The sequence below is a fragment of the Saccopteryx leptura genome, chromosome 2 (genome assembly GCF_036850995.1).
Source record: "Saccopteryx leptura isolate mSacLep1 chromosome 2, mSacLep1_pri_phased_curated, whole genome shotgun sequence".
Lineage (NCBI taxonomy): Eukaryota > Metazoa > Chordata > Mammalia > Chiroptera > Emballonuridae > Saccopteryx > Saccopteryx leptura.
In genome coordinates this window covers 126511278-126532614 of record NC_089504.1, presented here as the reverse complement: position 1 = coordinate 126532614, position 21337 = coordinate 126511278, and the positions used below count along the sequence as shown (strand labels likewise).

General features: G+C 34.6%; 1 protein-coding gene across 6 annotated transcripts in view; it reads left to right on the top strand.

Annotated features, from left to right (window-relative positions):
* The window catches only part of LRRIQ1 (leucine rich repeats and IQ motif containing 1), a 257738-nt gene that overhangs the window by 103909 nt on the left and 132492 nt on the right, over positions 1–21337 (top strand). For all 6 annotated transcript variants that reach the window (XM_066368683.1, XM_066368686.1, XM_066368685.1 and 3 more), the window contains exons 18-22: positions 854–973; positions 17551–17640; positions 18295–18416; positions 18943–19038; positions 19300–19382. In XM_066368683.1, coding sequence (XP_066224780.1) covers positions 854–973; positions 17551–17640; positions 18295–18416; positions 18943–19038; positions 19300–19382 — 511 coding nt within the window. The remainder of the gene's footprint in view (positions 1–853; positions 974–17550; positions 17641–18294; positions 18417–18942; positions 19039–19299; positions 19383–21337) is intronic.

Genomic DNA, 21337 nt, shown 5'->3' with positions numbered 1-21337 from the left:
TTTTGTAGCTAATTTTATAATATGTATTTTTAATTTTTAAATATTAGAAACCACATATACATATAAAGTATATGTTTATATAGTCTATATATTTAATAGTGTATGTGTTTATTAATATTTATATACAGTCTTTCATAGATAAATGGTCACATGTATTTACCTATTAAAAGGTAGTTTAAATAGGAAGGAACAATAACGTCTCAATTTTTCTACCTTGTCTTTTATTCTTAATATATACTGGCGCTTACTCCCTAGTAGTATATAAAGATATTCATTTTTAACAAAAAGCTGCAATGTTCTTAGGTTTATAGCTAGGAAGATTTGCCCTACTTGAAGGTTATCGAGTAATCTGAATGTTTTTAATTCTATTATTTTGTGCTTAATTTATTTAAAATTGAAATTAATTCATTGTTCTGGGCCAAGATACTGTTTCTCTAATATGGCCGTTTATGTATGGTAAAAATGTCCTAAATGTGTGTTAGTTTATTTTATACGTAATCATTTGAAAATTAGTAAAATTGGTTTTCTTTTGTATCTCTTTCTTCTTAGTTTAGAATGGGTCCTGGAGGAATTATCAGATAATTGATTGATTGACCTACAAGTGCAGTTGAGGGAGTTTTAAAGATTCTTTTCTGCTGACCACAAGGAAAATCTCCTGAGATTCAAAACTTTAGACACATGCAGTAGTTTAATTTATCTTGCAGTTTTAAGTGTCACATAAAGTTCAAAAACAGATTACTGAGCCATTAAACTAAGGTCTGAGATGTTTTATCATCCTAATGGGATAATACAGAGAATCTGGTTTGGAGTTTGATCTATAACCTTGTATAACATGCTTTAAATTTTTGTTTAGGCAGTTTGGAAGGGCTTTCTTTTGCGGAAGAAACTGACAACAGCTCTAGAGGCTATTAAGAATGAAGAATCTGAAGGAGAATATGAAGAAATAGATTTAGAAGATTTTACATTTGATGAAGTAAGTGTGAACTGTAACATATAAATATTGATCTTACAATATTTTTAGTATTCTGTTTTGGAACTAAACCAGTTTCTAAGGTTTCATCCTCTGAACAGTTACAGATTTTTCAAATAACATTTGAAAAAGAATTTTTCCAATTCTCTAACATATTTTTTTACCCTACAAGCTTGTACAATATGTAAACATGATCATTGAATATTTACAATAGCTCCTGGGTACTTTTCACCTAGATATACATATTGGTCAGTTATTCTTCATTAAATGTAACTATAATCTTATATATGCCCTGTTCAACAACCTTTAATAATTCTATTATTAACCAATGTCACCCCAATAAATTCAATTAAAAATTTAAAATAATAATAATAATTATTTGTTGCCTAGAAAAAATGAGAAAACCCTCCTTAAATTGTTATTTATGTATTCCATAAAAATGTAGTAAGCTATACAGACTGTGCTTCTAGATGCTTTAAACAAATTCAGCATACTTTTACTTATAGAACACTTGCCTTTTAATTCCTTAGTTTTGCTCATTCTGTTCTCTCTTCTCTAGTTAACACTCACACACACATACACACACATACAAAATCCATTCAGATTAAGATATAGAACATATAAGCATCCCCAGAAGACTTCCTCTTACCTCTGTATTATCCATACCTCCATTATCATAGATTAGTTTTGCCTATTTTTGAACTTTCAAAGAGTGAATCATATAGTGTTTACTTTTCTTTAACATGATATTATGTCTAAGATTTATCTATGTGGTTGAGTACAGCGGTATAAATGCTACTCATTTGAATATGCTACTTTTTTATTCATTATTTGAATATACCACTTTTTAAAAGTCTGCTTGACTATTGATAGATTATTTACTGTTGAATTATTTCTAGTATTACCTATTATGACTAAAGATGCTATGAACATTTTTGTCTAAGTGTTTTGATATATATATATTTACATTTCCTTTCAGAATGGAATTTCTGGATCATAATATTTACCTATGTGTAGTAGATAGTGCTCAACAGTTTTCCAAAATGATTGTATTTACAGCTGTATAAGCAGAATATGAGAGTTTTAGAGCGGCTCTAACCTTTCCCATACTTTGTATTTTCATCTCTTTTTTCCTATTCTAATAAGTTAGTTTTGATATTTTATTGTTTTAATTTGAATTTTTCTCATAACTAATAATGTTAAGTACCTTTTCATATGCTTACTAGCTGTTTAGATATCCACTTTTGTGACCTGATTAAGTGTTTGTGTATTTTTCAGTCGGGTTGTACACCTTTTTCCTTATTGATTTATAGAAGTCCTTTATATGTTCTGAATTCTCCTATATTTTCCCTTGCAAATAATCTCTCTAAATTTTAAGGCTTACTTTTTTATTCTCTTTATGGTTCATTTTGATTAACAGAATGCTTCTAATTTTAAATAAAAAACAAATGTTTTTAATTGTAACATACAAGAAATTTTTGTCTACACCTAGATTATATTTTCAAAAGTTTATGATTTAAACTTTCAGAATTTAAGCCTATGTTGCATCTGGAAGTAATTTTTGTGAGTAATATGAGGAAGGGTTCTAAATGTCCCCACCCTATATCCACACATTTGATTATCTCATTGACTTAAAGCCAGACCATACTTTTCATAATAGATTGCAGTTGAAGCTTTATTTAAACTCAGGTAACTGTGTATGTGGGTTCTCTTAATTTTTTTCATTGTTATATTGCTTATCTTTACATCATTACTTTAATTACTGTATAATTTATAATAAGTTTTGATATTTATTCTTGTAAGACCTCCAACTTTGTTCTTTCTCTTAGAGAAAGAACCACTACTGCTCTGTTGATCCTTTCTGTTTCTGTACAAATTTTAGCATCATCCTATCAATTTGAAAATAATAATTAGGATTTTGTCTGAGATTTCATTTAATCTATAAATTAACTTGGGAGACCTTATATATTTTTAGAATATTACGTTTTTAAATCTATGAACACAGAATATTCACCATTTATTTAAGTCACTTAAGATTTTTGTCCACAATGCTCTGTAGTGGTCTTGTACATTTTTGTTTAGGGCTTCTTCTTGGTACTTTATGTTTTCTGCTATTATATTTATTTCTTTTTCTAATTTTGTATTTTTGCATTTGATGATTTGTTAAAATCACTTATTAATTTTAGGTGTTTATTTCTCAAGCCTTTAGAATATTCTGAATACACAATCGTCATCTCAGAATGGCAGTTTTATTTTTTTATTTCAATTCTAATGCTTTATGTTTATTTTTCTTGCCTTATTTTCCTGACTACTACCTTTGGTAAAATGTTGAATATGAGCAGACATTTTTTTCTAGCTCCTCATCTCAAGGTGAAATCTTTCAATATACCACCAAAGAGTAAAGAGTTTATTAATATTGGTTCTTGTAGAAATTCTGTTTGAATAAGGAGGTTACCTTCCTTAGCATCTTCTTACCTTTCCAAAAATTTAATATGAAGATCATGGTCATGAAGATTTTATATATGATTTGGATTTTATTAAATACTTTTTATGCATATAACATTGATTTTTCAAACATTAAACCCTGTATTCCAGAATAAACAAACTTAGCTATAATATATTCTTTTATATATCTCTAATTTGATTTGCTAATTTTGTTGCAATGTTTACATTTATATTCAAGAAAAAATGGGCCTGTAAATTTTCTCTTATAAAACTTTCTTCAGATTTTCTTATCAAGTTTATGTTGGCTTTATACATTTGGTTGAAACGTGTTTTCTGTTTCTACAGTGTGTCTGTAAAGTCATGGTGCACTTTTTGTTTTTAATTTTTTAAAATTTATTCATATTAGAGAGGAGAGGGGAGAGAGAGAGAGAGAGAGAGAGAGAGAGAGAGAGAAGGGGGGAGGAGCAGGAAGCATCAACTCCCATATGTGCCTTGACCAGGCAAGCCCAGGGTTTCGAACCGGCGACCTCAGCATTTCCAGGTCGACACTTTATCCACTGCGCCACCACAGGTCAGGCATAGTCATGGTGCACTTTTGACCGGTCACAGGAAAGCAACAAAAGACGATAGAAATGTGAAATCTGCACCAAATAAAAGGAAAACTCGCCCATTTTCATACCTATTCAGTGCAGTTTGATGTGGGCTCACGCACAGAGTTTTTAGAGCTCCTTAGGTAGCTATCCCGTATAGCCTCTACAGACTCATCACTGACTGATGGCCTATCAGAACGAGGTTTTTCCACCAAACTGTCGATTTCCTTCAACTGCTTATCCCACCGAGTAATGTTATTCCTATGTGGTGGTGCTTCATTATAAACGTGCCGATATTCACATTGCACTTTGGTCATGGATTCGAATTTAGCGAGCCACAGAACACACTGAACTTTCCTCTGTACTGTCCACATCTCGACTGGCATGGCCGTGGGCTGCTCCACTGTGTTATGTCATCATCTGTTCATGCGCACATGCTTCCACATCATCCTACAGAAACTGGGAGGGTTTTCCTTTTATTTGGTGCAGATTTCACATTTCTATCATCTTTTGTTGCTTTCCTGTGACCAGTCAAAAGTGCACCATGACTTTATGGACACACTGTATATTCTGGAAGAGTTTGATGTAAGATTGATGTGTGCCAAGGTCGATGAATTTAGTACCTATGTTTTCTCTTATGCAATTTATAGTTTCAGATCTTATATTTAGGTTTTTGATTCATTTTGAATTAATTTTTGTGCAAGGAGACAAACTGTAGTCAAGTTTCATTCTTTTGCATGTGGCTTTCCAATTTTCCCAGTACCATTTATTGAAAAGGCTTTCTTTTCTCCATTGCATGTTTTTGGCTCCTTTATCAAAGATGATCTGACCCTATATATGTGGTTTTATTTCTTGGTTCTCTATTCTGTTCCATTGGTCTGGTTAAAATATTTTTTTCAATTACTATTTATATTCAATATTATTTTGTATTAGTTTCAAGTGTACAACATAGTGGTTAGACAGTCAAATACTTTACCAAGTTCCTCCCATATTTCCAGTACTCAACTGGCACCACACATAGTTATTACAATATTATTGACTATATTCCCTTTGTTGTACTTTACATCTCCATAACTGTTTTGTAACGACCAATATGTACTTCTCAATTTATTCACCTATTTTACCCTCTGGCTGTCTACCAACCCTACATCCGCTCTGGCATCAGTGTGTTGTTCTCTATATCTGAGTCTGTTTACTTTTTGTTTATTCATTTATATTCCTTAGATTCCATATATAAGTGAAATCATTTGGTATTTGTCTTCCTCTGAATTTAACTTAGCATAATACCCTCTAGGTGGATCACTGCTGATGCAAATTGTAAGATTTTGCTCTTTTTATGGCCAAGTAATAGTCCATTGCATATACAGGACGTCCTGGGGTTATGACAGTCTCAACATATGACATTTCGAGTTTACAACACTCACTCCCATAAAAACTTTAAAAAATTAAGTTGTGAATGTGTCTGCTTAAGCTGTAAGCATTGTGCTTACAGGCTATGTGGGTGTACTAGTTTGGTTGCATGCAGTGGAAGAATACACAGTAATGTGGAATATCAGTGAAGGAGATAGAAACCTCAGAACCCAAGAGATTTATTACCAATGGTTTGGCAGAAGGTTTTTCTATGGTAGAGAATGGGGTGGCAAAATTTCAGACTAATGACCCCAGTGATGACAGATTCAGTAAGACCTACAGAGCTTTTATGGATGCCTTGCAATGCTATAGGCAGATTTTGGAAGAGAGGAAGTCACCAACTTTCCAGACTAGCCTAGAATGATTCCTTAAGAAGGTAGAGAGGCCTGAAACAGATCCTGTACCCTCTACATCAGCTGCTTCTCAAGATGAAACACCTGTAGTACAGGTAGAATCATCTCCAGCATCTCCTACATGTTCCTTAGGACATCTTGATTCACCTGACCCAGTATCTCCAGCACCTTCTGCAGGTTCTCCTGCCTCTCCAGCTTCCTCCTCCCAATAGGTCACTCTCTCCCACCTTGCAATGCCCCTTCCAGTGTGCAAGCCAACCACAGGAATAAAGGTAAGAAAGTTTTTTACACTCATTTTTTTCTATTACTACAGTACAGTGTACAGTACAGTGTATTTAGGTCCTTTTCCTTTTTCTGTGGCTTTATTGTGTTTTTATGTTCTAGGTCAGTGGTAGTCAACCTGGTCCCTACCGCCCACTAGTGGGCATTCCAGCTTTCATGGTGGGCAGTAGTGGAGCAGTCCAAGTATAAATAAAAAGATAGATTTAACTCTAGTAAGTTGTTTTATAAAGATTTATTCTGCCAAACTTAGCGAAAATCCAACATAAAGTACTTGGTAAGTAATTATTATTATATGCTTTAACTTGCTGTAACTCTGCTTTATAAATTATATAAAGTAAAGTTACTTCCCTACTCTATAAATCACCATTACTGTGGAACCGGTGGGTGGTTAGACAATTTTACTACTAACAGAGATACAAAAGTGGGCGGTAGGCATAAAAAGGTTGACTACCCTAGATTTTGATTTTACAACTGTGTTAGGATAGGATAGTAAGTGACTTAGGCTAGGGTATGTTTCTATTTACACAAAATTTGGGTTATGTCACTGTGGTAGGAACAGAATTGTGTCGTAACCCAAGGACCCCTGTATGTATCACTGTTTTTCTATCCACATGTCTACTGATGGCACTTGAGTTGCTTCCATAGCTTAGCTACAGTAAATAATGCTGCCATGAACATCGGGGTACATATATTCTTTTGGAATTGTGTTTTGGGTTTCTTTGGATATATCCCCAGAAGTGGAATCCCTTTGTCATAAAGCAATTCCATTTTTAATTTTTTGAGAATCCCCCATCTTCTTTTTCACAGTGGCTCTACCAATCTGCACGTCCAACAGTACATGACAGTTTCCTTTTCTTCATATCCTTGCCAACAATTGCAACATTTATTTGTTGATATATTGATGATAGTTGTTCTGACCAGTGTGAGGCAATATTTCATTGTGGTTTTAATTTGCATTTTTCTGATGATTAGTGATGTTCAACATCTTTTCATTGTCTATTGGCTATCTGTATGTCCTCTTTGGAGAAGTATCTATTCAAGTTCTTAGCCCATATTAATTGAATTATTTGTTTTTATGGTAGGTATTGAGTTGTAGTTCTTTATAAACTTTGTATATTAACCCCTTATTTAATATATCCTTGGGGAGTATATTTTCCCATTCAATGGGTTGTTTTTCTATTTTGTTGATGGTTTTCTCTGCTGAGCAAAACTTTTGTTTGATATAGTCCCATTTGTTTATTGTTTTCTTTTGTTTCCCTTGACTGAATAGATAGATCAGAAAAAATTTTACTAAGAGATTTGTTTGAGATTCTACTTCCAGTGTTTTCTTCTAGGGTCTTTGGTATTCAGTCTTACATTTAAGTCTTTGATCCATTTTGTGTTTCTTGTATATGGTGTAAGAAGGTGGTCTAGTCTTATTTTTTTTGAAGTATCTGTCCAGTTTTCACAACATCATTTATTTATTTTTTTCTTTTTTTGTGACAGAGACAGTCAGAGAGAGGGACAGATAGGGACAGACAGACAGGAAGGGAGAGGGATGAGAAGCACCAGTTCTTTGTTGCGGCACCTTAGTTGTTCATAGATTGCTTTTTCATATGTGCCTTGACCAGAGGGCTACAGCAGACTGAGTGACCCCTTACTCAAGCCAGCGACCTTGGGCTCAAGCTGTTGAGCCTTGCTCATACCAGATGAGCCTGCGCTCAAGCCAGTGACCTAGGGGTTTCAAACCTGGGTCCTCCGTGTCCCAGTCCAATGCTCTATCCACTGCACCACCGCCTGGTCAGGCCACAACACCATTTATTGAATTGACTGTCTTTGTGTGTTTTTTCCTCCTTTGTCAAATATTTTATTTTATTTTATTTTTAATTTATTCATTTTTTTTTAGAAAGGAGAGAGAGAGGGAGAGGAGAGAAAGACAGAGAGAGAGAAGGGGGGAGGAGCAGGAAACATCAACTCCCGTATGTGCCTTGACCAGGCAACCCCAGGTTTTTGAACTGGCGACCTCAGCATTTCCAGGTCGATGCTTTATCCACTGCGCCACCACAGGTCAGGCCAATCAAATATTAATTGACCATATAGGCATATTTATACAGTGTTGAGTAAGGAAATTAAGTTTTTGTTTTATTTTATTTTTTTTATACAGGGACAGAGATAGAGTCAGAGAGAGGGATAGACAGGGACAGACAGACAGGAATGGAGAGAGATGAGAAGCATCAATCATCAGTTTTTCGTTTTTACACCTTAGTTGTTCATTGATTGCTTTCTCATATGTTTCTTGACCGTGGGCCTTCAGCAGACCAAGTAACCTCTTGCTCGAGCCAGCGACCTTGGGTCCAAGCTGGTGAGCTTTTCGTTTTGCTCAAGCCAGATGAGCCTGCGCTCAAGCTGGCGACCTCGGAGTCTCGAACCTGGGTCCTCTGCATCCCAGTCCGATGCTCTATCTACTGCGCCACCACCGGTCAGGCAAGTTTTTGTTTTAAATGGATGACTTTATTTGTAATGCAGTAATTATTATTTAGGGTAGCTAAGAATTTTAAAGCCAAATACCAATTAGGAAGGTATTGTTGTTTTGCCTCCCTTCAACAATTTTTTTTTACTCCTTTTCTATTGCTACCACTTTATTTAAAAAGTACCTTATAACTTCAGATAACAATATTAAATTATCAGAATGTCTCTGTACTTTTTCTTTCTCTATTTAACTTTCCTGTTTAAAAGTATAAGACTTATCTAACCAGGACTATTTTTTTATCACTTATTTAGATAATAAAAATAGTTGTCTTTGGTTTAAGTTCATATTTCTATTTTCTTTAAAACTTATCACAATGTAGTCTTATAACATCTATTCAAACATTTTTTTCCCTTTCAGTCAACAAAAATACTGAATGCTTACAATGTGATAGACACCATATTTGGGCATGTGATAAATATATACATAAACAGATATAACATGGACTGAAGTTTAGGGATGTCAGAAACATATTTTGATATTTGCAGTGAATTATAATTGCTAAAAAATATAAAATTGTCTTAATAAACAAGTCAAGATCAAAAGTTTGTATCAATCTGCCATGAAGTTTTTGTATTGGTTTGTTGCCTCTCTGAAATGTGATTGTATTTAACAAATGGTTAACAAGGGAGATACTAATAATGAGGAGTCAATTGGTTTTAGTTTTATTAAGCATAGTTTTAAGTGCCAAGAACTGTGAGGTTTTTATCCTGCATGGAATCAAACAAATTAAGCTGCCACACATTCATGTATGCTAGCAGAAGATAGGAGACATTCATTACTTGTCATCATGTCAGGCAGTCGGAGTTTCATGTTCATATCCATATTCATTCCCCTTGGCCCCCAAGTTATACAGGGAGGAATCTGAAGAATTTCTCCCCTGGAAATCCTGAGCCTAGGAAACTCTGTGTTTTATAAAAGGCTGCTAGCTAACTTGCCCATCTGATGCTCCAGAGGATGTCATTATCTTTATTATATCAAACAACAAATTTTGACTTCTACGCCAGATGGAAACACTAAAAGACTATCTCCATCTTTCAAGTTTGTTAGCTATATTAACATCTTTGAAAAGGTAGTCCAGCCTGACCAGGCGGTGGCGCAGTGGATAGAGTGTTGAACTGGGACACAGAGGACCCAGTTTCGAGACCCTGAGGTTGCCGGCTTGAGCATAGGCTCATCTGGTTTGAGCAAGGCTCACCAGCTGGAGCCCAAGGTCACTGGCTTGAGCAAGGGGTCACTTGGTCAGCTGTAGCTTCCCCCACCCACCTGTCAAGGCACATATGACAAAACAATCAATGAACAACTAAGGAGCTGCAACAAAAAAATTGATGCTTCTCATCTTTCTCTCTTCCTGTCTGTCTGTCCCTATCTCTCCCTCTTAATGTTTCTCTCTATCTCTGTCACACACACACAAAAAGGAAAAGGTAGTCCAGAACAAATGGTGCCATAAATCATACATAAATGTTAGAGACCAGTGGAAAACTGTTTCCCAGCCATATCTAACCCTTTTCTCTACATGGCAAATTTGCCTATAATTATGCACTCCAGTAGCCACTCTGAGTAACCTCGCAGAAGCTAGGACTAAAACCATTAGGTTATCCTCTTGATGCATTTAATTAAGGTTTCTATTAATAGCCAAGGCAGTTTTACCTTTAAGTTTCTGTATGTACCTTTCCACTAGACTTGAGGCTTCAATCCAGGGACAGCTGGAAGTATTTGATATTGCAGACTTCTTGGCTCTTGGGGGAAATTTTCAATGCAGTTCTGCCATCTAAAACAACCCTGGCTAGTGAACTGAGCATGACTTTAATACTTTCCAAGGCTATAGCATTGTTTCCTTAAACATTAAATTTATGAGCAGGACACCTTCCAAGTGACATGTGTCCAGTCCTTGGGATGACTGAGAATGAGGGTGAGAAAACATATAGAGATTATTACATGGGAATTGCAGGATTCGCACTCTGTTCCTGCTGTCAGGCTGTCCCCTGTTGTCATGATAGACTTCCCAGTGAACTTAAGGGAAATGACTATCTAATTGCATTCCTCAGCCTCCTGGAAAGGGAGGGCAGACCCAGCAATGAGTTAGATTGAAGGTGCTTGCAGCAGTTTAGGAGAGCCCTACAGTCATTTTTCTTGTGGATGTTAAAGGCTTTAGGGAGGTTCTGAAAAATAGAAAATCATTGATGGCTCTCTCTTCCCTATACCTCTCAGAACCTGAAGTATTCTTTGATGGAGAGGCCGTTCTCCATCCATTTCCTCAGCATTAGAGTGTTACCCTTCGTTTAGCTATAACATCACCTTATTTTCTAGTTATTCTCTACTCACACCTAGACCTTTTATCTGAAAGGGTAGAGAAAGAAGAGAAACAAGTGCATTTTTATAAAATGTAACCATAAAACTTAGCCTAAGTCCCCTTTGGACAGGCCTCATCATAAGAATGCATCAATCATGCTGGTCTGAACTTGCTGTTGGTAAAAATAAATGTGCATCTTGCACAGGAATGAACAGGATAGAATCCTGAGTTGTCAAAATAGGCCTGTATTAATGCCCATGTATTCTTTTCTAATCACTACTTAAGACGTAACTGTAATGGTTGATCCCTTTCTGATCCTCAGTTAACTGATCGAACTACTTTATTAAGTTTTGTGGACTAAAGGAAGTGAGAGTGTTAGAGTCAGATTATTAGCTCATTGAGTAACTTCTGTGTTAAAATACACATAACTGTCAGATTCCAATGGTCCAGAAAACTAAAAAGTTATGGTATGTAGGTAAGTTTCATGGGCCACAGTTGTATGGCCAGAGTCAGCTAATGGATAACCTGAAAACGTATACAGTAAACAATGGTAAGGTATTGATGGTTTAATGTATGAAGCCAATTTTCCAAGAGCAGATAGAGGCAAACATCCATGGAGTGGAGCCTCCACCATAAAACAGATAGGTACTTTTTGCAGGAGTCATGAGTATGGCATGCACTGGTAGCCTCACATCAGAAAGAGAATCAGGCCCAATTAGTGATATGATTCTAGTCATCTCATCTAGTCATCTCACTGTGGACATCCACAAGCAGTTGTGATTTGGTTCCCTGGTGTGAGGGCCCAAAGCAGAGTATCTTTAGTCAACAAGTCTGTAGTTTTCCACATGGCCGATCAAACTGTGAGGCCATTAGCTACAGCGCAAGGTTCAGCTTCACCAAATCACTTCTGATCTAGGCCCCAGCATTCAGGGGAACCAGAGAGAACTGACGTCCCTCCAAGCCAGCAACTTTAGATCAGGTCTTGAAGTGGAGGTGCAGTTCCCCTGAGATGTGTATCTTTCACGTTTTCATGTACAGCCAGATGCCACTGGAGCCAGACAAGCGTTGCTTTGGGGACCTTCATACTTTATTAGTGATTAAATCTGAGTTGTTCCACTCCAAACTGGGACTATCAGGCCAGACAGTCACTAAACCTCCATGGGCCAGTCATTTAGTTTCTAAAACAGTCCAGTAGGAAGGTAATAGCTAATTTCCAATAGAAATATACCTGGCATCTGTGTCAGAATGACCTTAAATTTAAAACCATAAGGATGCCTCAAGATGAAGGCCAGAGGTTCCAACTGGCCAAATCATCAGTCACAGAGACTTGTATCATATTACCTCCATTATTTAAAAGCTCTGATATGATGTTGGGCCTCCTTTTTTTGTGACAAAGTGTTGAAGAGACAAATATGTGTTTTTCCTTGATTACTGAAGTGATTGAGCACTGTTCATTTTCCCACATAGGCAAGCCCTAAGAAACTACTTGATAAACAGGTCTCAGAATGCAGGCCCCAGAATTTTGTTCAGTTCTGTCAGCCAACCCCTGAAGCAGATGTGTATGAAAATACGCACCACAATCAGGACCATTGAAACTAAGGATTTTTTTAAGTTGAGATATAATTTACATGCAACCAATAGAATATCATCAATATAGTGAAAGCTTTGGACATCAGGGGGCAGAGGTCCTCACACTAAATCCTGACCCACTGGTGGTTCTATTAATCACGACAGTTTATCACACTATCACTTCTCTACCTGCACTTTTTTTCCAATTCAGATAATCTCCTCTGGCACATATGGGATAAAAAGTGAAACATGTAACAGGTCAATTTCTATTCTACATTCAGTTATAGCAGCGAAACAGCGGTACTTGAACTGGCCTAAAGGTCCCCACCCAAGAGGCAACTTCACCTCCTTCCTTGACTGTGAACTGAGTCCAGACCCCATGAGTGGAGTCAGTGTGCCCCATACCCATGAGACTAGGTAACACTAAGAAAAGGCCCTCTAAGATAAGGTGAATACTGCCTCTTTTTCCCCCAGTCTGTTAGCTGTATACAAAGATACTTAAAAAGATAGCATGGAAAAAACTAAAAAGCTGTCACAAACTCTGCAGAAGTGTGGGCTATCCACGGAGAATTGTCTCCCAGCGTTAAGCATCAGTTACACACCCTCCTTATGAGCCTCTGAAGTGGTGATGCAGAAGACATTTTCTTGGTCCCTGAGTCCACAAAATATCACCTTTTAAAAGTATTATTTTAGCTCAAGTTTTAATGAGCCTAGGTCTTAATTTCCCTTGTGGGGAATTTCTGCCACTTTGTCATAAAAAATATATACATTTAAAAATAAAACAACATAATAAATATCTGAAAAAAATAACAGTGTTAGGGCTGATGTGGCACAGTGATCTACGTTGGCACTTTTATTTTGCGCTGTTTAAGTTGTAAAGTAAGTTTTAGTTGATACTTTTAGTTGTGACTTAATTTAACAGAGTTGATTTTTCTCTTTTACATATGCTCTTTAGAAGCTAACATATAAAGAACCAATAAAGTCGTCTTTAAATTTAAACAAGCAATCTTCTTATGAGTCCCTTAACTCAGAGAAGATGAGGAAAGCTAATAAATAATACAGAAAACCCAAACCACAACAGTCAAATTTGGTTTTATTTATTTATTTATTTATTTTTATTTTTTTTGTCTCAGACCAAAGTCAAATTCTGTAAGTGTTCAGGAATAATGTTTTAGAAAGAAGCAACATGCCTTAAGCCAGGCAACTTTCCTCTCTGGAGTTTATGTTTGATCTCTATCTCAAATTAACTTTGCCAAGTATTACATATTATAGTACATTGATGCAAAATAAACAAACAGACAGAACTTAAAGTGTAGGCAAAGGAAAATGGGAAAGAAAAGTGACATCTGAAGTAGTGAAAAGAGGCATCCATAGAACACGTAACTGTCATCTCCAACAATATGAGCAACTCTGCTTTACCAGTGATGATGAAGAAGAGGATTTAGAAAAGTGAAATTTAGGATTCAGAATGAACTAAGTTTCCATACTGTAAGAATTCTGAGGTGCTACAAAAGTTATCAAGAAGTATTAGAAATAATTTTTTGGGGGATAGCAAGAGTCAATCATTGGGGCAGGATAGGGGGTCGTGAATGGAATATGAAAAAATAATCAAGTGATAGCTTTTAGAATTTGTAGGACTTGTTCTATGCTAACTGACCTATCACTTAGGACAAGCCTGATCTTAGTGTCATGTGTCAAATGAAAGGATTACCCTGAATGGCATGGAAATTTTTGCATATTAATATACAAATAAATGTGTATTACTTATAGCTCCTCTTTCTGATAGCTTTATATTCTAGCAAAGTTGAATTGTAGAATAATGATTTCTTCTCTGATCAAAAGCCAAATATACATATATGTCATCAAATGCTCAGTTGTGAACATACAGTTTATATGAGTTCAAGCTTATTAATATCAAGTATCAGCTTTATCTAAATTCAAGTTTATTTTAGTATATAAATAAGTTTGATAATAGTATTCTAGCAATCAGAAATCTTTCTAGATCTTCAGTTATAAGTTAAAAAATATCTGAACCAGCCCTGGCTGGGTATCTCAGTGGATAAAGCATCAACTTGGCATGCCAGAGGTTGCATGTTCAACCCCAGGTCAGGGTGCACACAAGAAGCAGTCAATGATTACACAACTAAATGGACCGACTAAGTGAAACGAGCTGATGCTTCTCTCTCTCTCTTCTTCCTTTCTCTCTCAAATCAATAGAAAAGAAATCTTAAATAAAATAAAAAATATCTGAACAGAAGGTTATTCTTTTTTATTTATTTATTTTTAGATTTTATTTATTCATTTTAGAGAAAGGAGACAGAGAGAGAAAGGAGGGAGGAGCAGAAAGCATCAACTCCGTATGTGCCTTGACCAAGAAAGCCCGGGGTTTCAAATCGGCGACCTCAGTGTTCCAGGTCGATGCTTTTACCCACTGTGCCACCGCAGGTCAGGCCAGAATGTATTCTTAAAGAATAAATGGCATTTGAATAAATATTCAGTGGTAAGCAGCATGATATATTAATATACATTTTTAGAACTGGTATATTTTTAATATTGGCCAATTTCTCCTGACATTTTGAGGTTTTTTTCCTCAACAAACTAGGTACTGCCAAATATACTTGATATTAATAAGCTTGAACTCATATAAATCATTAATCTTGGTAACATTTGGTTATGATTATTCAATTACTTCAAGTTTCTTTAATATTTTCTATTAATGCTTTATGCTTCTAGAAAAATTTTAATGAATATCCTACTCTTGAATATCTGGCTCCCAAAAGTGGAAAAGGAGAAAAATGAAGGAGCAGGGAAAAGGACACTAGCCCTTTAAAAACCCCAGAAATCCTGACCAGGCAGTGGTGCAGTGGATAGAGCGTCGGACTGGGATGCGGATGACCCAGATTCGAGACCCCGAGGTCGCCAGCTTGAGCGCGGGCTCATTTGGTTTGAGCAAAAGCTCACCAGCTTAGACCCAAGGTCGCTGGCTCGAGCAAGGAGTTCCTTAGTCTGCTGAAGGCCCGCGGTCAAGGCACATATGAGAAAGCAATCAATGAACAACAAGGTGTTGCAATGCGCAAAGCAAAATTAATGATTGATGCTTCTCATCTTACCGTTCCTGTCTGTCTGTCCCTGTCTGTCCCTCTCTCTGACTCTCTCTCTGTCTCTGAAAAACAAACAAACAAACAAACAAAAAAACCCTGGAAATCAGCTGGTAGGGCAGTGGTTTACAATAATAGAGCAGGTGCAACAACAAAGGCTCTTTGCACCTCTGTGGTCAGAAGCAACAGTCAGGGATTACAGTTCAGATTCCGGCCTTTGGAGGGCAGCGTCCTCACTGTCTGTCCTGACTCCTACAGGCTATATGCTAGCTGCTCAAGAAACATGGCCAGCTGCCTGCCTCAGGGTTGAGGAGTGGAAGATGGATAGCTGCTACTGGAGAAAGAGCTGAAATTGACCAAAATTAACCTCAATTTACCATCCAGGTCTTCCCCTGGAAGTCAAAAGCCTTCAATAGACTCCTGACTTCCAAAATAGTGACTTCAGAGTCTGCCATTGCAATTGTTGTCTAGGCTGGGAGACAGGTCCTGGTGCTTTCTGCTCTTTCATCTTCTCAGAATCTCTGGCACGTTGCCTTTTATAATATAGTCTCCACATCTTCACATCCTCTCTTCACTAGCAGTTTTCACCAGACTGAGAATACTAATATGATTATAATTTATATGCTGTAGGCCTTGATCTTTCTCGAAATAGATCTGGATTTTCCTTTCTTTGTCACACAAAAGAAAAAATGAAAAAACCTGAGCCCTGAAATCTGTTTGCACTTTTACATCCAATAGCATTCTTAAACCAAATATAACTGGTATGTAACTGATATGTATGTTAATAATCTCTGCCTAGAAGGAATTGGGCAATGTACCTGTCTAACAAAGTAGAGGTGTCCCATTTACATAGATATTCAATATGAATTTGATTAGGTTTCCTAAGACTGAATGCTATGTAAGTAAAAGTCTATCATTGCACTGCTAGCCTATAGTCAGGATGTCGTAATCTTGCCTTCCCAATAGTCTTTCAAGGAATAGTCGAGAAACATTGTAATTGCATGAATGGAAAATAATCATACTAGTGTTTATTTTTTCTTTTCATTTTTATTTATTGATTTTAGAGACAGAGAGAAGAAGGGAGGGAGAGAGGCATTAACTTGTTATCTGCTTATTTATGTATTCATTGGTTGATTCTTGTATGTGCCCTGATGGAGGATCAAAGATGGTAAACTTGGCATAAAGGGATGACACTCTAACCAACTGAGCTACCTGGCCGGGGCCTCATGTTAGTTTTTAAATCATAAATATGTTTGATCATTTTTAAGAAACAAATTCATTGGTATTCTAATCATCTTTTTTTCATAATGATTCAAAAAGCTTTATAGACCACAGTTTATTCTAAGTCATTTTAAATCACCCAAGCAAATAAAATTTGGATAATTATGTCCTAAATTTTACAAACTAACATAAGTAGTATAGTCCTATTGTAGAAAGGTAAAATAAAGAGTAAAGGGATTAAAATGGGATCTTTTCAAAATTTAAATTTACCTTTTTCATTTAAACACTTAAATTAGAGAATACAATATCAAGAACCAAGTTCTTATATTGCCATAAATTTTTTTTTCTGAAATTCTGGAAAAATATTAAGAAAAAGCTATCTTAACAGTGGTTATAGAAAAATTGATACTAATGTGTTAAAATACATTTTCAATCATGAGCTTTAATGAACCATATTATAATTCACATTATAAAGAGCTAATAGATTATTTTACTCAGTTACATCTAGAGTTGTCACAGGGTCATAGTTATCAAACAGTTAAATACACTGAACAATCTGCACTTCTTATTTTTAGAGCGATTGAGTACTCGAGTTCTCACTTTGTTCCACTGGGGATAAAAAATGCTTATCCCATTTTTTAGAATGATTGCATCAAACAGATGCATAACATCTCACAATAACAAGTAGCAAATTTTTCCATAAATAAAAATTCTGATATGATTTCTCAACTGTTGTAGTAATATAAGACAATTTAAAGACTTTGTAAAGTTATGCAAACTAAGTTATGTACGTTAATGTTATTATTTGTGCAGGCTGCCTTAGAGGAAGAATGGCTAGCTTTAGACTCCTCCTGCTTCCCTTCACAAACACAGCTTCTCCCAAACCAGCTGCACTGGCCAAAGGTAACATGTCGTGGAAACCTCTAAGTGCTCGATCTTTGCTCATTTCTTAAGGTTGTGCTATTTTGCAATGATTAATAATACAATTTATTGACTTGAAAAACACGGTTACTTTTAGAAGCCTCAGACTTCCTCCTCATCCCCAGATGTAATTATTCATGTAGCTTTTCTTTCATTTGCTCCTAATTTTTTTCTTTATTTTGGATTTCTTTCAACACTTTATTTCACAGTAGCAAAAAAAATGATACAGTTCAGCTGCATATTTGGCAGTAGACTAAAATTACTAGTTGAAAGCACTTTAAAAATATAAAAATATGCATTAAGAGGGCAACAGCTGAAGATTCTCAGTCAGAGGTCAATGGACTGCAATATCTGTTATTTATTTGATAATCTTTGAAGTTTTTGTTTCCTGCGATTTTTAAAGATCTTTGCAATTAATCATTTTGTATATGCAAAATACACCAAAAACCATATTCCTCATCACTACAACAAAGGATATTTGTATCTGTATTCCATAAATTTCATTTTATTATACTTTTCAATATTTATATATTTCCCTTAGGAGGCTACTTGTTCTATGCATGTAAAGTAATGCAATATCAATACTAGGGTTTTTAAATTTATTTTATATTTACGTACATTTTTTTTTCTGATTAGTCCTCTGGAACCTTAAGCCACGATGATACTTCATTTACTATACAAAGTCATCCGGCTCAAGCATGGCTATGTAAAGAGAAAGAAAATTTGTTTTCATCGGAACACACACAGTTTAATGGCAGGTAAGCCAAACTGCTCTTTTAGAGGATCAACACTTGAATGACATACTTATGAAGAATATTACATTCTTTACAAAAGTAAGAAAATAATGAAAATAGGAGCCACTTGTTTAGAAGATAGAAGAACATTTAATGTTAAAATATAATGATTTATGCACTTTTCAGTGTAATAAAAATATGTAAGGTAGATTCATTTAGGCAACTACAAAACTTAAGTGTCAGTAAAATAAAGTAATTAACTGTTGTAAGCAAGTAGACTTTTAAATACTGCCATGTAGGTTGAGATAAGGATTAGAATAAAAATTCCAGTGCTGCATTTCTTTCGACAAAAGTATTGAAATATGATTCAAGTAATTGAAATGTAAACATTTTAAATTAACGGCAGACATTTATTGCTTTTAAAGATAAAGCTTTTCTGTAACTTAAATGGGTTTTATTTTCAAGTTTGAGACAACATAAATAGCTTGTAGTTTTAAAAAGTGCTGATATACTTGTGTTGATTCAGTTGTGTGGTTTTCTCTATTGCCAGATCAGAAAATAGAACTTTGTCCTGGACACCTGAATCAAAGACCAGTGGAAAGAGTTTGCAAAAGTCTGAAAAAGAGGAAAAAATTTCAGAAGAATGGTATGTGGTCTACATTACACTAAAATATTGAAAGACTTTGAGAATTGAAACACTTTTAAATGTCCAAGGCAGATATTTTTCAAGATTTTAAGAATAACTTTCTTTATTAGTTTTTAAGAACCATGTATCTTTTAAATTACAGATTCTGAAATGGAAATCTAAATTTGTTTTCATATAATTCAGATATGTGTGGTTATATGTATATCCATATATATGGTCTTGATATTTATTTTGCATTTATTGAATTTAATCTTTTAATAGGGGCTTTAAGGATATTTCGACTGCTCAGCAAATGCTGAAGAGAGCGCAGAAAATGAAATCAAAGAAGTTAAGGAAAAAATTAGGTGGGTAATCAGTGCTTTTTGAAAAATAACTCTGTGCTTGATGTGAAAAATAAATTTTCCTTTAAAATATTTTTTACCAAATTGTATTTTAATAAGAGTGGAAATAAAATACACAGATACAAGTATATCTAAGGTAATAATTCCAAAAAGAAAATGAGAAAATTATGTTATGACATTAAATGATTTGTTATACTTTTAAATGTTATTTTCACTTTCCCTGTCTCTGACTTACTTTGCTATTGATTCTTCTATCTATTGTGCACTGAAAATTATTCTGTATTTTATTACTAAGCTGGTTCATTTTGGCAAAGGTTAATTTTGAAGATAATCTGCTTCAAGTTCTTATTCCTTTGTGTTTTTTAAAATAGCATGTTTAGTCAATAAACTCTTTATATCAATTCATCAATTCCATAAATATTAGCTATGAACACTTCACAACTCGACACTTTGGAAAAGGAAAACAATGATATATATCTTCCATTATTATGCAGAACTTAGGAAATGTTCAAAAGCATCTTTTCTTCTATTCCACTTGCCAGGATATTCTTTAAATCATTTGTTGTTTTTGGATAGCTTTAATCATTTTAATATAATTATTTAATACGTGGAATAGTTTATAAGTGTCAGGGTAAGAAATAGCAGATTATTATGACTTTATATCAATAATTAAAACTATTTTAAATTATTTGCATATTGCATATAACTGCATTAACTAATAATTTTATAAATATTTACTCATAAATTCATAGACTTAAGCATACAAAGAAGCATTCAAAAGGTCAATTTTATCTTTATTACTTTTTATATTTATTTTTGATATTTAGTTCAATAGTAGAATTATAAGAGGCATATATGATATATATATATTTAATTTTAAAAAACAAATAAAAATTACCAAAATATTGATAGTTTCCAAGGAATAATTTGTATTTGTTGGCATGGTACTTACTAGCCATTGATAAAGTACTAAGGATGCATTTTTATATTCACAAATGTGTCAACTTTATTTTATTGGTGTTATATTAATGGTGTCTGAATTTTATTTTTTTATCTTTTGAGATAACTGATATTTTTATCATGTATTAGAAGTTTGTCAGGTTTAAAATATTGAAATATTAAGCATTTTTGAAGAAAATGTAAATAGACATTCTGTTTGCCCCTTGCTTCGTGCCTCCCACACTCTTGCTTTGTAAATTCCAATACAAGTTCATCCAGGGCTCCGTGGATGGAATATTATGAGGGGGTTGCCCAGAGAAATATTAACTCAAACCCTTAACAATAGTGAGACTCTGAATCCTAAGGAAGTAGAATCTAATACAGTAAATCAAGGTATTTGATAAACTTCTTTCATTTTGATGTGTATATATTTACTCATCTTCAACAATAATATCAAAACATTTCTTACATACCTGTTTTGATAATAATAAAAGTTTCTGAAACTCATGGGGGAAGTTCAAATATCAAAAGTGGCTTAAGAACTGATTCAGCCAAAGTTCACAAGTAATTATCACTAATTTATGCTCAATATTTAATTTATTTTAAAAATATATTTACAGTGTTTGCATATTCTCTGATAGTGAAACTAAAGAAAAGTTTATTCTGTTTGAATTAGTCTCTGGAAATATATATAGATCTTTTTTACTAACTCTTAAAACTTAGCATTTGTTTTTTAGGTTTGAGTGCATTTTGAATAAATGAGCATAGTTAATAATATGTTTTAGGAAAAGTTTGAATAAGGAATATATGCTCATACATAAAAACTATTGCTTTAATGGCCAAAAACTAGACATATTATTATCAGGCAAAAATTAACCTCATTTTATCGGTCACAAGGGGGCATGATCGGGTAACAAACGAAAAGGCACAGCTAAACATCCAGGTTAACAGTGACATCTTAAATTTAACATCCGACAGTGGCGATTAAGTATGACCTGTTTGGTAATAATCCAAAATGA